At 37.6% G+C, this 18,586-nt stretch overlaps 1 protein-coding gene across 2 annotated transcripts in view; it reads left to right on the top strand.

The window, feature by feature from the left end:
* AGTR1 (angiotensin II receptor type 1) overlaps positions 1-14,417 on the top strand; it is a 31,307-nt gene extending 16,890 nt beyond the window's left edge. For both annotated transcript variants that reach the window (XM_054835679.1, XM_054835680.1), the window contains one exon: positions 4,000-14,417. In XM_054835679.1, coding sequence (XP_054691654.1) covers positions 4,053-5,132 — 1,080 coding nt within the window. In that variant the 5' untranslated portion in view covers positions 4,000-4,052 and the 3' untranslated portion in view covers positions 5,133-14,417. The remainder of the gene's footprint in view (positions 1-3,999) is intronic.
* The last annotated feature ends 4,169 nt before the right edge of the window (positions 14,418-18,586 follow it).

Consider the following 18,586-nt stretch of genomic DNA (forward strand, 5'->3'; position numbering starts at 1 on the left):
AAGTGCTGTTTACCTTGCATGGGCTCAGCATTCCTTGTTGTTTCCCCAGACAGTTTAATTAGGATGCATGTTCACCCAACAGAAGCAATGAATGGAGTGGTAAATAATAGTTGGTAGAACAGTCTCAAGCATTTCATTATCAGTGACTTATTATAATCATTGTAATTAAAAAGATAAAAGGTCAAACAGGACAGTAACATACAACACGGGTTTGCTGCTCACCAGATAATTTGCTTTGAGATTGATGTAGCCGCACCATTCACAGTCACATCAATTCAATCCTCTTAGAAAAAGCTTCTTGTGTATCAGCCTTAAAATGATCCAATTATCGTTATGTTAACTCAGGTCATTTGAGATGCTTTAAATGGAATTATCAATGTGCACAATTTCAATACTTGCATTTAACTGGCCAGTGGTTTAACCTGCTCTGGTGAATTCTGGCAGCGTAAAGCTGTACCAGACATCTATTTCTGTAACATTTTCAAACAATCCGCAGTACTTCCCACCTTGAAATATCTGCTTTCCAAAAAATGTATATAACCGTGATCCTGGGACAAGCAGGTGAACTGTGGCAAGTGAAAATAACAGCAAAGATGAGAGTGGTACAGAAAATAAGTCATTGCCTGTAAGGAGTTCACACCACCACGGCTGCCCTATCTCACCACAGCTATGGGCCCATGCCTTCCCAAACAAATTACTGTCTTCTCCTGTGTTGAAGTTTTTCCTAATGCTCCAAAGTTACAGATGTCCTCAAGGCAGCAGATCTACCTGAGGCTAGCTCTGAAACTTTAAAATTTCCAGGAAATTTAAAAATTCGGCTTGGGATTAGCAGTGCCTCACTGTGCTTCAAGCATGACGCTCTTACGAGATCCATTCTCACAGCAACATTCAAACTGTTTTCAGATACACATATGGCAATCCTTATCTATTTATTCAAAAGCAACCACGTTATATATTTCTGCTTCCTTTTCATTTACTGAAAATAGTGATGGATTTCTTTATTGATTGTAATTCCTTAATATAATTTAAAATGATAACGTACCAAACACATCCTTTGCACAATTACATTGATTTCAGTGTTACACCAAAACATTTAATTCCAGAAGGGTTACAGTCTTATACAGGTAAATTGAAGTATCATACTATTTCTTGACCAAATTCCTGATCTTTCATGGGAATTTTCTGCCTTTTTTACCTCCCAAGCACTCCAAAATAAGCTCAGGGAATTCGATACCTTAGAGAGCCAGACACAAGTTTCCCAACTCAATTATTTTTTGTTTATCTTAACACATTTCCAGAAACTCAATATAATCATTATTACACTTTCTTAAAAGTACATATGCTACTAATTACATCAACTAAAGCTATTACTGGCATGAAGTACTACAGGCCACTGCGTGGGTAGAAAAGCGAAATTGGAAGTTAAACTAGGAAACACACTACACTGAAGGGGTTGACGAAGCAGCTGTGAGAAAGGTGCCTCGGCATTTGCTGCTGCACAGAAACAGTCCCATCGAAGGGGGAATATTCACCATCTACTACATTGGTCTTAGCCACTGAATCTGCCAGTTAGTACACACAGAGCAGGATGTACTTGCCAAATAGTAGCACTGATCGGCTGCTCTAGTCATGGAGAAAGGTCTTGCTCAGCCTTAACTGAGCCCTGATCTACTTTACTGCAAGTCTAACATGCAGTGGTGATTTTTCTTAGACTACCGTTTCTAACTGCTAAATTCTGGGCTGTAATCTCAGTGGGTATGTAAGTGAGGAAAGGCTGTAATAATGAAGAGACCACACAGAACCAGCATGTAGTTGGAACAAGGCAAATACTGCCAGACCTTGATGTTGCAGAACCCATCAGTTATTGTCAAATCTCCTTGGGTACTTTCACAACCAAGGGATCAGATAAGATGATTTATCTTGAAATCTTTTTATTGTGGTTCTCCCTGTCCTATGGATAGCATGACCTTCCACAGAGCCAAACACCATGTATTCTAGATGCGGCAGAGTTTGAAAGCTAGGAAGTTTTGCTCAGGATACATTACAGTGCCACACAGGATCAGAATGGTGTACGTTTGTTTGTGTCAGCTGTATTTGCTTGACTTTTTAACTTCTTAAACATAGCAAAAATAACTGATATAATTTTGAGGCATCTGTACCAGCTGAGGCAATGAGACTAATTCACAGAATGGAGAGACTGGGAGGTGTCGCGTTTGCACATCTCAACAAAGGGTTTATTAGTTGCATTTAACTAGATATTCCAAACTTGATAGAATTATCAAGATCCTAAATCTTGAAATTACCCTGCTAGCTTTATGGAAATGAATCAGTTTATTAATGCAAACATATACTAGAACATGAGCTAAGATAGAGAAATATCAAGTCTTCTAAAAGCTAATAAATTGAGAGCCAAAGGGTGACCTTGCTCACAAGATGCTGCCTGCAACCCATATTCTGGGTTCAGCTCCTGGCTCTGCTTCAGACTTCCTGCGTGGGCTTTGCCAAGACATATCTATGCCTCGCTTCCCTATTAAAAAGACAATCCATTTGGAATAAGGTTTGTCTACCAGCAAGAACTTGTCAAACACTTAACAGAGCAGCATTCTGCACTTAACAGGAATATCAGTGCTGAACAACGCAAATAATGAGCAACCACCTCCATAACAGCATAGCCCATATTTCTATAGTGACAGGCATCTTTTCTTTCTGAATGTATCCATTTTGCCCAGGGGTTTAGGGTGTGTATATTTATCTATTTAAAAGTGACTTACATTTATAAGGGGTTTGTTTGTTTTAAACCCAATATATTTCACTTAATCTGTGTTTGAGGCAACACAAGTTGGGTTTGTCTGACAGCTGTCAGGATCCTGCAGACAGCAATAAACACTACTCTGCAATAGCAGCTATTGAATTTTTTTTTTTTTTTTTTTAAATCTTCACTATTTTTGGGGGAAGACTGTCTATTTATAGACTATGGAACAGATACATCAGAGTAACTTAAGACTTTAGGAAGCAGGTAATATGCTGTAAGTCATTAATAAGGAAATCATTCTTTCAGAACACACAAGCCCTGGCAAACCAAAGCCATGCCCTGTAAAGGAGATTTGATGCATTTCCATACACTTAATGCAGTCCAGAAATATTTTTGATACACTAAGACTACAACTCTTGGATAAATAAATTTTGTCAGTAACTGAAAAGGTAATGTGAATTGTGGTTCCCCCTTGCACCCTTCTTAATCTCTTTCTGCAGTTATTAATGTGTGACTAATCGACATGTCTGGATTTTCAGATTTTTTTTTTCCTCATTAGTTTTTAAATACCATATTTCCAAGCCAGATGGGGAGCTAGGTAACTTCTGAATATTTAAGGTATTTGTGGTACAACAGAATGCTAGATTGTGTATCTTCTGTGATATAAAAATTGTCTCAAAGAATCTTAATGAACAGAAAAAAAAATAGATTCACAGAGATCAAAATGAGTACCCTAATCTGAATTCACTTATTTTCTTAATGCATTACACTTTCATTTACAGAATGAACTGGTATTCAGAGTGCTTAAGTGCAGTTTCTGAGATATCTGAATAACTTTTCTCATTAGATATATTACCTATTTATGAAAAAAACAACCCCAAACTTAAAGACTCTCCTGAGTTTATAGTTATCTGTTATTTTGAGCCTCTATTATTATTTGACATATGTTCACTAACCAGTCTTAAAATTAAGAAGGTTCTAATTTAAAATAAGAAGTTTGTTAGATTTCATTTATGTTAAAAAGAATCCAACAACATTCAGCCAAATCCTAACATTTGCACCTCTGTTTTGTTTTGCAAACAAAGTCTAATATAGACTAGAAATTGGTTGAGAAAACACTTGAATATGGCTTATTTTTAAATTCAGAAACATTGACACATTGTGTTAGACAAAAACTTGACATTTAATTGAAACTTTTTAAAAATTAAACCCCTGTCATGAATAATATTTTCTTCTTCCCTTCCTAGGTGTGAGCTTTATATTGTCTCCCTGAAACTAGGTTACAGCTGAAGAGATCAAGATGGTCCCAAATTACTCTACTGAAGAAACCGTTAAGAGAATCCACGTTGACTGTCCCGTTTCAGGAAGGCACAGTTACATCTACATTATGGTTCCAACTGTTTACAGCATCATCTTTATCATAGGCATATTTGGGAACAGCCTGGTCGTTATTGTCATTTACTGCTACATGAAATTAAAAACAGTAGCCAGCATCTTTCTTCTAAACCTGGCACTGGCTGACTTGTGTTTTTTAATAACTCTGCCACTCTGGGCAGCCTACACAGCCATGGAGTACCAGTGGCCTTTCGGCAACTGTTTATGTAAGTTGGCATCAGCAGGGATAAGTTTCAACCTATACGCCAGTGTCTTCCTCCTCACGTGCCTTAGCATTGACCGGTATCTGGCCATAGTACATCCTGTGAAGTCCCGAATTCGACGTACCATGTTTGTTGCCAGAATAACTTGCATTGCCATCTGGCTTCTCGCTGGCGTGGCCAGTTTGCCCGTCATCATTCACCGTAATATATTCTTTGCCGAGAACTTGAACATGACAGTCTGCGGTTTTCGGTATGACAACAATAACACAACGCTCCGGGTTGGGTTGGGTTTATCCAAAAATTTGCTGGGCTTTTTAATTCCTTTTCTGATCATATTAACAAGCTACACCTTAATTTGGAAGACCCTGAAGAAGGCATATCAAATTCAAAAAAATAAGACTAGAAATGATGATATTTTTAAGATGATTGTGGCAATAGTATTTTTCTTCTTCTTTTCCTGGATTCCTCATCAAGTGTTCACTTTTCTGGATGTATTAATTCAATTACATGTAATAACAGACTGCAAAATCACCGATATTGTGGATACAGCTATGCCCTTTACCATTTGCATCGCTTACTTCAACAACTGTTTGAATCCTTTTTTTTATGTTTTTTTTGGAAAAAACTTTAAAAAATACTTCCTTCAGCTAATAAAATACATTCCACCAAATGTCAGCGCACATCCAAGCCTAACAACAAAAATGAGCTCCCTCTCATATCGGCCACCAGAAAATATACGCTTGCCCACTAAAAAGACTGCTGGGTCTTTCGACACCGAGTGATGCATTTTGCAATATACTTTTTTTTTTTTGAACAACCTTGTTAATGAAGCAGCAAGAATGACAAAATTCATCTGCAGCCCTGAACATCACAGCTTACTGCTCATTGCAGAAACACTAGAAATCACACTGTAAAGGTTTAGCAGTGGCCTTTTATTTTACATTTGTGAAGAGGACTGCTTGGTTTTCATTTTGTTTTTCGTTACTGAAAGCAACAAACAGTGGACAGGCACGTCAGAGCTTACTCAGAACTACAAAAGAAGGGTAGAGAAAACTAACAGGTTCAGAGGTCTTTTTAAAGGAAAAGCTTGTATAAGTTACATGAATTAAGAAGGACCTTTTTTGCACATACATGAGCTATTCCAAGTTTTGTTCAAGAAGTTGATAGAGCTACACTGCTTGTTTTGTTGAGGGTTTTTTTTAGTGACATTTATGTCACACCATTGTATTTATAATATATTTGAAAATATATGCTATATATAGAGGCCCAATTTTAAACTGAAATGGAAATTTAAGGTCCTTGAAATTGGTCTCATTCTGATTTATGCTATTTTTCATTTTTAAAATGGCAGGTTTTTTCATTATAATATATGCAATAAAACACAGATTTATTTATTAAATATAGAAGAAATATATTTTTAGATTTATATTCCTACTCCTAGCTTTCAAACATTACTTCATAAAAGTATATTTATATCCCAGTGGATATTTCTATAGTAGTTTAAAAAATAAGTATATATATACACACACACACACACAAAAATAGGGTTCACTCAACCTTTCCTGATGATATGCCACACTGACTTTGAAGAACGTTACTTATGGAGGGGGTCGACTCCATACTCTGTGTGACTAAAAGTAAAATCCTGTATTTAAAAACATGAGGTCTGGGACAGAGGTGATCAGAAAACTTCAAACTATTTTTGTATAACAACCAGTACACTCAATGAGAGAAGTTACCAACTAATCAAATCCACTCATTTTTTCAAATTCCTGGGCATTTAATAAACTCACATTCTGATAAGCAAAAATGTGACAATGCTTCTATTACAGTTTAACTAATAATGCTTTTAGTCACATCAAAAAACATCCGAGATGAAACTTCACTCTTGGCTTTTATGGAATTTCTCTCCATTTATACAAAACTAAGCTTAGAGTATTTCCCCTCTGTAGAGCCTTTTTTTGTGTGTATGGAACAAATTCAAGTTTATGCTAGCATAAATCAGAACAAAAGTCTGGCTCAAACTCTCCATATAAATGGGGGCGAAAAGGTGATAAGCACTGTAGGAAGTTTCAACTAATGATATCCTCATATGTCCTTTTTACCTCAAATAATGAGCTCCAGAAAATATTTATTCTTGATTCACACTCGTTTATTCTCTTCAAAAGATAAATGAGTTCATAAATACTTTCACATAGCAAAACTTAAGAAAAATTCCAAAACTTTACATATATCATGTAGACAATTACATGACCCTTGAGAATTTGCAATATTTATAATCTTCAAAATTACACATCTGTCAACATTATACATTTGTCTCAGGTAGCAAGTGGTTGGATTATCCATATTTTCTGATTATCAGTCTCTTGCATATACACAAATAATATTTTCAATTATTTCTTACTTCAGGAAATTATTTTAAATCAAAACACAACAAAAAAGTTATTTCTGTAGTTTAATACTTTTCAAGAAAAAAATGGGACTACAACCAGGTCTGGGAATCTTGTGCCTCTTCCTGCTCTTTCATTCACTTATTTTAAGGCAAGTTTCTTCAGTTTTACCGTTGTTCTTCCAAGTGCAAAATGGGAACAATCTCTACTCATATGTGTTGCAAGGCACTTTGAGAATTCACTAAAATTTCACTTAAAGCTGTTTGTTTAAAAATGGTCTTTCATTAAAGGTTAATTTAATTGCAAGATAGCATCTCAAAATTTGCAACCTGAATGTGTCATTTAACAACACAGTTAAATTATTCCTATTATATATAATGCTTTATATTCAGCTTATAGCTATCCTTGCATGTGAGACAGCCATTCGTTAAAAATGAATACAGGGATAGTCCCATGCATTATAAATAGCATCCCAAGCAGTACCACTGCCTCAGCACTCAGTAAGCTGACAAAGGACTGACAGAGCTTGCCCTTTATCTGTATGATATTTTGTTCCTGTACACATGGGCACATGCTGAGCAGCATCAGGAGCTTCCCCTGGCGGAAGCAGCTCCTTCTCAGACATAATTCAGTGTGCCGTGCTTGCCACCTGGTGGATGCAGCGGCAAACTTGGTTTTCATCTCAAAAGTTGCTAAAGGAAGAGACAACACGATTTCCCTGCCTCCTGATGGATCTGTAGATCCTTACCTGTGGCAAAACTCCCATAGAAATGGAATACAACTCATCCATCTGTTAACTTCCTTGACAGGGGCTAAGCAAGCATTTCCTCATCACCTGCTGATCCCTTTGTAGTCCAGTGTCCCCAGCCACCACAATAGGTAGCGCATTTGCAAAAAGTTGATTGCATCACTATAAGAACCATTCCAAAGAGAATGTATATATGTATAAAAATAGAAAAGCACGTTTGTGCAAGTGGTAACTAAGTATTCAGCTGAAAGGACTCACTTATCACCAAGAAGAAAAAGAAGCAGAATCTGGTGACTGTGAATGCTAGAGATGACTGTATTACTGCAGAAAACAGGAGAGAAGCCACTGGTTAGTGATTTTGATAATTTCATGCCAGATCCTGTGTTTTTAAGACACCGTGTATCCTAGGCTGCTGCTGCCACCTGTGCCAATCTGCGTCATGGGGAAAGGCACAAGCATGCACATTTGGCTGGGTTGCTACAGGAAAGGCAGGAAGGGATTGCAGTTGGTGTGCTTTGAAGGCAAGACTGACCTTGAATTGATAGGCAAAGAAATCAGAGGGCAAAGCTGCTGTTAAATAATGCTGGGAAATTTTTATTTTCTTAAGGGGTATGAAAATGGTCATTTGCTGCCAAACAACAATGGATCCTAGTGTAGTGTTTCCTTAAAAAAATTTATGCAAATCAATAGATACTGACAAGTATCCCGAGGTAAAACTCTCCCACAACTCTTAACTGGGCAGCAGCAGAGAGCAAACTCTTCTGGAGTGCTGTGTACAGCCACATCCTGCAGTTGTGGGCACCCCCGCAAAGCTCCATATTGGCAGCAAACTGAGGAGTCCTTGTTTTGCTCCACACACCCACACCACTTTCCATCACGCATCTAGCTGCAACCAACGCAGGTGCTGAGAAACCTGTTGTTGCTGAGCCTTACACTCCCCTGCCCACCTACTTGCTGAAAACTGTGCTGGAGACCTGTGCACGGGGTGTGCAGAGCAGCAGGGTGAGAGAGGCCAGATCTGGCCACTGTTGTGGACCTTTGGCTGTATGGTCCCTACTGAGGGGCAGGTAGGAGATGGCCAGAGTATCCTTTGGTGCAAGAACCTACTCCTTGCCAATAGAGGAAGAGGGAGTAAGGTTTGGCTCTGTATGACTTTGCCATCTTTGGGGAGCTTTTGAGTTGAGAATATCAAAAGAAGAACTAGCTATACATGTTTAAGAACAAACTCCCACTATCTTAAAAAAACCCACAAAGTTAATTAAGATGTAATAGTATGTCTTTTTTTTGAAAGGAGTATTCAAAGTGCTCTTCATTCTCAGAATGACCAAAGTAAAATACTTGACAAACACTTTGTCTGTCCCTGTGCTCTCCTGGTGCGAGGCACTCAAGCCAGTATTAATGGGAACAGCATATAGCTCTAACTACAGGAATCACAGCTCCTGTTCTGTCACAATTATATTCCGTTGACTTGTTTGAATGAATACTGTCTTTTTACTGGCACAATAATTACTAAATCACATTATGTTTGACATGTACATGCACAATATTTATTTATATTTATTGTGCAGTAGTACTTTATATGACTCATGTTCATGCTCCACTCTCGACTCACTTGCCTATTATATGCCTATCCTAAATCATACTATATAATCTGCACTGGTTAGCCCAAATTCCAACAAAACCATTACAGGTACAGCAGGGATTAATTTGGTTTCTCAGCTTGACAATTTCCTCATGTTTACTTTGTTAATCAAGATGTTGTAGAGTAAGTATGAGGCCAAAAGTCCTTTACTTTACCAGAACTACTATTTAGGTGATAATTTTCATCATCTACTTGAAACTGTGACAGCAGCAGAGAACATAGTAGGATTCCCAGGTGTGGTTTAGTTTTGCTTGCACAGCTTCAGCAATGATTTACTTACTGACCTCCTTCTAAGTATACTGTAGTGAATGAAGTATTCCCAGGGAGAAGTTTGCCATGGAAAGGAGAAACAAATATTTGGGATGGGGCAGAAGAAGGTCTAAAGTAGGGACTTGCTTATTTTGGAAGTATTTGGTGTTAAATGTAGATACTTAATTTTATTTTTCAACAGATTAAAAAAACAAACCACAAAGCCTAAGAATAAATCTTTTAGCTAAGTAGTAAAAACTTCCAGAAAGTTTTGATAGGCTCTTTTAAATTTCTTAATACCATCCTGCTCAGTTTAGAACATATCAAACTATTCTTACCCTGCTTACAAGGTCAGGGTCTCCAGCTCTGCTCTTCTACATCACATTACAAGCTTGGCCAGACCATCACCCTACCAGCTTGTGCAAAGCAATGAGGTTGTTCTATCAATCACTAAGTCTGTTTCAACAGTGACCTCATTATCAAGGCTGAAATAACAGATCCTCAATGTTAACGGCAGAACTGTCAGGTTCATTGTCACTGGTGAGTTCTGCAGATGCAGCTAGACTCTCAAGAGATAGGTACAGACCACGTTTGAGAGCAGCATTGTGCTATCTTTTTAGCAGACTAGTGCCATGGCCTACAGCTTTAAAAGTACTTGGTAAATTAAGTAACAAGAACTAGATATTATTTTCTTTTAAATATTTTTGTGCAGTTGTAATTTGTGAAGTGGTGGATGTTAATGTTTTCTAATTCAATAGAAATAGGTTTTTGTTGTAGAAGTTTACTACTATTATGTAAGAACTTTCATTGTCTGAAGTATTACTAAAAACATACGTGTCATCAGTAGATCTCTCTGTGAAAGCTATCTCCACTGCTGTATTAATCCACCCAAAGCAGAGAGCTATGTTTCCGTGTTATTTTAAGTACTACACTATTATCAGTATATCAACAGCTATATAACTTAGACAATAGCATCCTTACCAAAGTATTTCTACTTAATACTGTAATATTTTATACCACCATTCCTCATTTCTTTTAATGCAAAGTCTAACCCAGCTCCCCCTAAACTCTTGCAGGCTGTGTCTGCAGTTCATAGTGGAAAGGATACCCGGCTAGCTCCAAAATCATATGCAGAACCGCAGTTCAGCAATTCACTTGTGTTTCCCAGAACCAGCTAAACTAGTAAGTTTCCTTGGAATGGATATTTAACAAATTGCTATTTTTCCTCTGTGCAGTTAAAGGAGAATTTAGGCTTAACTTTTTAGAAGCTAAATTAAGTTATAGGGACAGATTTACCCAGAATATTGTGTCAAATACAGGATCACATTACATAAGGAATAACGACCCTAAAAAGTCAGACTCAGGCTGCCTGTAGCTGAGTATTCAATGTAAATATAACCACCTATTTAGAGTTAGCTTTGGTGTTTCTAAGTAGTGCCACATTGTACAGTGGCTTCAGTGGAAACAGGATCAGGTTCCAGCATAACAGAGAAGATTGGTGCCTTTTTTTTTTTCCCCAAAAAAGAATGGTAGAATAGATCACATATTTCCATTTTGAATTTGTATGAAAATAAATTGAATTTAATCCTGCATATGCCTAGTAAACCCCACTTCTTACTCTGTTTTATAGTGTCACACACTGGAAAAAAGTGAAAACCAATTAAAGGCTGGATCTATGAAATTCTTAAAGCTTATCTACTGAATAACTTATTTTCTGTGTATTTTAATTATACCCGAGCTTTATGTATTGGCAGTGCTGTGAGGCTATAGTCATGCACAGGCTCTGGTGCAGGAGGACGTATACGTGTACAGAGACACATACAATCCCTCAGAGCTTTACGGCATAATCAGAGGGTGAAAAATTGTTAGAATAGGGTGGAAAGCAGACTGTTTCTGAACAAATAAAACTGCAAAAATATTTCACCCTGTCATTAAGTTAAAAAAAATATAAATTTGTTTTTTAAAATCAAAGTGAGCCAAAAAGCTTCTCTCTCATTGAAAAATAAGCAAAAAGAGTAGAAAATACTGAAAGATTTTACGTTATGAGTGAGGAACAACCCCATACATACACCCACAGATTTTCAAGCATCTCCCGCTAATATTCGCAAGCAAATGTAAACTGAGCCATTTTTATGAAATTGGATGAATAACCAGAAGTGTTTCAGTCAATGGATGTGTTTAAGGTATTAGTAACTGATTTGCCACTATTGACTTTTCTCTCAGAAAAAAAAATGCATTAGAAACCCATCAGATAATTATATGCCCAGGAAAAGACGACAGCGTACTGCATATAGACTTGCATGAGCTTTGCCTACCTCACCTGAACTCCTCCTCATGCTTAGTTTATCACACGATACACAAATACACAAAAAACCCACATCAGAAACCAAACTAAAAATAATTTCACAAAAATATATATATTATAGTAGTGATATGCATATTTAATTTTGCTGAAGAGCTATGGGATACTAAAGGATCTAAAATAAGTTTGTTTTCACAAGTTTTTATTTGTGTAAGTAGCTTTTTCTTTAATCTTTTATAAGGATTCAGGTTTGCACAGTAAAAAAAGATCCAAGCATGATAAAAATTTGCAGATCCAAAGCCCTCTTACTGTAGAAGAGCACCTATAAAGTAAGGGAATGAATATGATTTGCAGGATACTTTTCAAAGACAGGTCATAAGTAAATGTACATGAGAAATTATATTATGTACTAGGCTGTGCTATACGGTGCAGTGTATACATGTTAAATCCAGTAAAGTTATATTTCTGGTATTCTTGAATTTCTCTGCTTACCTATGATAGCTTTCTATATCGTCATCTGTAATTTTTACATGACTGTAGATATGCACAGCTGTTTCAGAAGAATTTATCACATTTTAGACAGGTTTCTGTCCAACATAAATGTGCAAAGTAAGCATTTTTCCACAGAAACATCTACATAAGACTGATTGTATTTTGAAATACTGAAAAATATTAAACAAATCAAAATAACTTTAAATAAGTGTTGGTTTAACTTAATCTTCACACCATATAGTTAGATTGTTTCTTTCAAGTTTTGTTTCTCATCAAACCTACAAGTAACTGCGTTTCTAGCTTTAACTCCCAACACAGGTACCAGAACAGAGTCTGACAAGAACACTGGATTCTAAATGAAAATGCATATTATCTGTACAGTTCATACCCCAGAAATTCTGCAGTTGTACACAATTTTGTTTTGATCAACAATGTTTGTGACTCAATTTCCTGTTAATTAAAGAAAACTTTAAACGTTTATTAGAAAAATACATTGTACTTACTGCTCAAGGCTAGATAATATTCTACTAAGGGTTACATTCCTACAGTTCTTTTACCTATAGTCTCTTTAAGCATCTAACTTCAGTTTTCTTGTGGGACTTACTGCTAACGCATACAAATATACTCCAAAAGCTGGACAGATCAGTGCCAAAATATCAACATTCATTACTGCGACCCACAAGTAAATGTGGGACTGAATCATGATACTGTCAAGACACCAGAAAAGTAAACGGTACCTTTAAAAAAATCTAAAGGCATATTCCAAAGTTGACCTCTTACCTCCAACCCAAAAGACAACCGCAAACTTTACAGGCAAGATAAAATTTTCCTTACACTTCACTGCTTATCTTGGAGCTGTTTAAAGGCTGAATTGTCTGCCAAGTTAATTAAAATATTTTGACAAGGTTATTCCATGACAGAACATGCCTTTATCTCTCCTGTGATATCATGTGATTGATGATCTGCCTGGGTCACAGGAGAAGCTGATCAACACTGTAAAGCACCATAACTTCCAGCTACAAGCAGATCACCACTCCCGACGTTCAAACTTGCACAGGATGTTAGTGTGCTCAGCATGCCATCATGAAATCCAGTTTCGCTTACTGCAAATAAAGTTTACTCCTCTGGCCCAATACAACCAGAGAGGCAACAACACCCTGAAAAAAAATACTGTAGACAGGAACATCCATAGATTTCACCTACAATGAAATACCTGCAATGCCTGCAGTATTGCATTTACTGGCAATATATAATACTGACTGCTATCCAGCACGTATCATATACATGCCACTGCTGCATACTAGTGTACTGCAAATACATACTGAAATACACTATGGCTTGTTTTTATTTAGCAAAGTCTTGTATTCAATTAACCGTGTCTACATTTAACTTTTGTTTTTTCTACTATATGTTCTTTTCCTAACCCACAGAGAGTATTTCATGCATAGCTGTTAAGTGCACTATAACAGTGGAGAAGAACACATGGGCAGTACTGAGGATGCGCTCCATAACTGTGTTAATCCCACATTGTTTTTAAATGTGTGTTTTCACAGAAAACAAAGGAGTCTAAGACTTTCTCGATATACTTTAATTTGGGAAATGTTTGGTTTCCCAAAAGCACAGTGCAATTCTTTCAGGAGTTCTCTACCAAATACAAAAGCAAACAAACATTCTTATGCACAAGTTTTGAATCATGATTTAAACATTATTTTTAAATTTAAATTAGATTTCTGGCCTACTATTCATTCTGCTGACGGTGCATTTGACAGGATTTTGCTGGCAGTGATTTCAGTATATCTTTCTCTTTCAGAGGGCCTCTAAGTAAGGGGAGATAAAATATTTTTTTAAGCAGAGAGAAAAAAAATTAAAAAAATACACAGCAAGAAACATTTGAAGACAGGTCAATGCAGATGTGGTTCCTAGAGCTGCATAACACACTAGTATTTTCATTACATTGAAAAAGGGTAGATTTCAAACTAAGATCTTATCTAAATGGCAGTTGTCTGAAGGCTTAACGTTGCCTCAGGCTGTTTGAAAGGTTTAAGTCTTCATGCATTATAGGAATCAAAGTTGCAAACATGCATTTAATATACTTTAAACCCTTTAATATTCTACATCTAGACTTTCAAATTCCACCTTGTAATAGCAATCATTGCCATTGATTTAGAGAAGTAAAGTCAAAGCAGTTCTGCAAACATTGGCCATAAACCTGTCACAGCTGTTCCTGTGAGCAGCCACTGCAGTCTAAACACCGCTCCTAAGATTTCTGTAGTGTGGTGCTGAAATCTGTTTTATTTCCATCTAAAATGATATTGCTGTAAGGACAAGATTATAATTGCTAGCCTGTTAAATTAGACTTTGAATTTTAAGATTAAGGAAAAAAAGAGAAAAATATGCCATCACCTGCAAGCACAATATTAAAGAGCTTTGACAATATGGGGAGTGGTACTGTGGTAAGCAAAAGAAATTTATCAAACAAGCACGAACACTGGTTGAATCTTGTTCACACTGATGTCAGCTGGAATTTTACTGTTGGCTTGAATGAAAATACAACACTTGGTTCTAAGAAGTCCCACGTGCTACCATTAATTTTAGAAATGAAGCAAAAATAGTATCTGAACAATCATTTTATCTCCTCTTGTAAGAGGGGAAAGTATAGCACGCAACCACAAGAGAACTACTTGCATCATCAAGGCATGTACACTGTGCAGTCAGCTGGGTGGCTCAACACAGAACAGATCAAGTCAAAATGATGGAACCAAGAATTGCATCCATCTGTTTGGAAAGGTTATTTTAAATACATACAAGACAACCTAGAAAATAAAAAAAAATTTAAATACTTTATTTCCTTACGCTATGAAGCGACTTTCTACCCATCATCTTTGGGTTTTTTTAGCGCACAGCACTTTGTAGCATACATTAATCAGGAAATTAACCTGATGTCATTCTGCCTCACTATCAGAGAGTTTGAAATCATTTGCATTAAAACCATGTTCAGTGTTGCTTAGTAACAGAGACAGTAGAATAAAGCCATAAATTGGGAGGAGGAAGATGAGTCAGAAGGAAATCATAACAGCATAAAAACTTTTATTGGCATTTAAGCGTATTTTTCCCTGATTGAAGCAGAATTCATGAAACAATTACAACCCCATGACAAAGGCTGGTAACGATTAGCCCTTTAAGTACTACTGTTCTTTTCTGACACTTCGGAAGCTGGTTTTGTTTATATCAGGAAAGGAAACATCAAATCTGTTTTGGACTGTCCAAAACTGAAGACACAGATTAGCACCAGCTAATTATCCAGTGCCAGCATTTCACTGAAGTTCCCACTGTAGAATAGGAGACTTCTGTAATAATTTATAATTGTAATTATTGTCACCCAGAGTTTTCAGAATAATAATATGCACTTCAGTACCCTATGTTTACATTAAGCTGCACAACAGGAGAAAAATATACAATCCAATTATAGTGAAGGAATTATTGGAGAAAGAGAGTTGTGAAACAATTTTAATAAATTCAGTCAGAAATATTGACAGAAAGATAAATGTTATAAAAAGAAAAATCAGTGTTGTAATAAAGTCAAGTCTACACAAAGTCCTTCAGGCACTTCAGCAACACCTGTATCATGATGTAAACAAAGATAAACCTTTCTTATAATAGCTAAAAAATTACTTTTACGCAGTCATAGAATGTAAAAGGGTTTTCATTTTAAAGGTCACGTAACAAGGCTTGCATAGAACAGAGAACTTTTACAATTATTCATAGCAGGGACCCAAACAAGGTGCTCTGCCTTGGTATCCTGTGATGTTATTAGAAGCTTGGCATTGATTTAATCACATTATTTCCGTAAACTGAAAAAAGTCCAATCCTAACCCTACCATTTCAAACAATTGCTCAAAGCTTTAGACAGACAACAGCTCACTCCAAATGCCACTTCAGAGCCCACCATCAGCATGTAACCATAAAGCAAGGTAAAAATGCAACAGCCCCCATCCCAACCAACCAAGCAGATATATGTCAAACAGGTAGGTATTGCAGGCCACTTCCTCTGTGCAGGAGAAGGGGTGACCACCTTCTTCCTGTGCTTATGCCACCAATTCTAGGAGCAGGGTTTTCCTGTTCTGCTCTTCCAAGTGAGAGCAGAGAGTTGTGTGGAGTTGACAGGGACAGAGCCTCACCAGAGCAGAGAGCTCTCCAATTTCTCTGTCCTCTTCCAATTCACATGTATGAGTTTCCCCTGCTTTGTTGTTGACCTCCTTGTTATGTCTAATTTTAAAATGAAATGCTGTGCAGACAAGGGAGACAAGTCCATGCATTTGCTCTATAAATTCATTTGTATATTTATGATGCTGGATAAACATAAACAACAATAAACAGACATTTACCTAAGAAACGCAGAAACGAGACAGTATGTATTTGAGATATTAGAAAACTAACATATATATAAGAAAATTTCTTGTTACAAAAATATCTGAGATTACCTCAGAATCTACCCAAAGTCATAGCTTTGAAGTCATAACATGAACCTTTGAATATTTCTCTTTACACAGACCCCACCACAGTTTAAATATCCTTTTCGATAGGTAATTTTTAAACCTTTTCTGTCCTCTCAAGAATAGGAAAGACAGAAGGGCTAAAACTACTTCTCTAGAAGAATTGTCATCTACCACAGGAAACATTTGTTTAGAAGCAGAGATAGAAAGTACTACAGAAATACAAGGTATTAGAGAAGTACTAAGCCTAGACTCAGGCTAGCCCTGCTTCTGTTTGTACGTGTAGCCTGCCATTTGCTAGAATACAGCTGTTCCAAGACCAAAAAAACATAATATAATCTTTTGACCACAGCCCTTTAAAATAGCAACTTAGTTTACTACATCACACCTATCAGCCCAGAATCAAGTGCATCAACAAATTTGCAACAAATTTCATTTAAGGTTTCATTGACAAATTGTTAAATACTCCCCAGTTTGCCAAATTTTCCAAGAAATACAAATGTCCACAAAAAAATGCTGCTGTGAAAGACAATTCTGTGCAAAGTTAGATACACAAATAAAAATAAATCAAGCTAAGACATCACCCCATGTGATTTCCTGAGGGATAATACCCCATAGGATTTCCCGAGCTGGGAACAAAACAATAAGAGACAATCTGTGAATTAATGCTCAAATCCAAACATAAGCACTTTATACACCAGAAAAATCACTTTTATCCCCTCTAAAACTTTTTAAAAATGTAAGCGCTGTTATTTATCAGCTCCCTAGTGAAAAATATTTGTGGTTTTCTTTTAAAAAATGATGAAGCAAAACAGATGCTGCAGTGCAGAGAGCACAGCAAAACAAGGAACAGTTGTTCGCTCGCTCTCCAGTGTGCCATCCACATTATTTGCAATCATGCAAGACCTCATTAGGCCATGTGCTGAGCCAGGATGCAGCCCTACTGCCTTAGGAGCTGTACACGTGCAACTGAGATCAGGATTTGGCCACGTACTTTCTTTCCCAGCCCAACAAGCATAATCCTCACGATATAAATTCTTACAGATGCACGGACAAACCCGGCCACAGTGTAACTTCGCTGCTGGCAGGGCTCACGTTCCCTGTGTCGGATACGGCTCACAGATAGCGTGTTTGCTTTTAGTCAGGACACTGACCAACAAAACATGAAATCAGACTGTTTTTCACTTCATTTATCAGCTAGCACAAAGGGCAAGGAGCTCTTTGTAATTCTGTCAATTCAAAGCCCAATAAAACCTTCAACTTACCTCAGAAAGCAGCGCTGTTCTCTCACTGTTGGGCAGCCAGCAAGGCTGCAGCATTAGTCCTGCGGCCTGGCACAAGGCCTCAGCTGAAGGGGAAGGCAGTCACACCAGCCTTTCACTCCCCCAGCACAAAGAGCTTGTTTTCCATCCAGCACAGGGCTCAGCAGAGACCCCAACCCAAAGAGAGAAGAAAGGCCATCTGGGTGCTGCACTCCCAGCAGAGGTCCTGCCCCAGGGCACACACCAGACTGTATCCAGACACCTGGGGAAGAGCCTCAGCGCCCTGAGGGCACTTATGGGCCTTAATGGCCCTGACAAGCTCCAGCTGGGCCTCTCCACCCACCCTTGGCCCAGCACCCCGCTGCAGTTGTGGCCCAGCCGGGGCTGTCTGTCCCAGCCCCAGCGATGCTGAAGGACACTGGTCTCCAGTGTCTCCCCAGCCCAGCCTGTCCCCATCTCCACAGCCCTGCCTGGCCGCTCTAGGCTGTCTCTGACCCTGGTGCCCCTCACCAGTCCCAATCCTGAAAGAAAAAAGCTGAAAGGTTTGAAATTTTTCTGGTGGTGGTCTCTGGGGCCGAGAGCTGACTGTAGCAGACACAGGGATATAAAAGCTTTCCACACAAGCTTACCTAACGCTAGTGGTGCATCCTATGTAACT

This window comes from Grus americana, chromosome 9, assembly GCF_028858705.1.
Source record: "Grus americana isolate bGruAme1 chromosome 9, bGruAme1.mat, whole genome shotgun sequence".
NCBI classification, from domain to species: Eukaryota; Metazoa; Chordata; class Aves; order Gruiformes; family Gruidae; genus Grus; species Grus americana.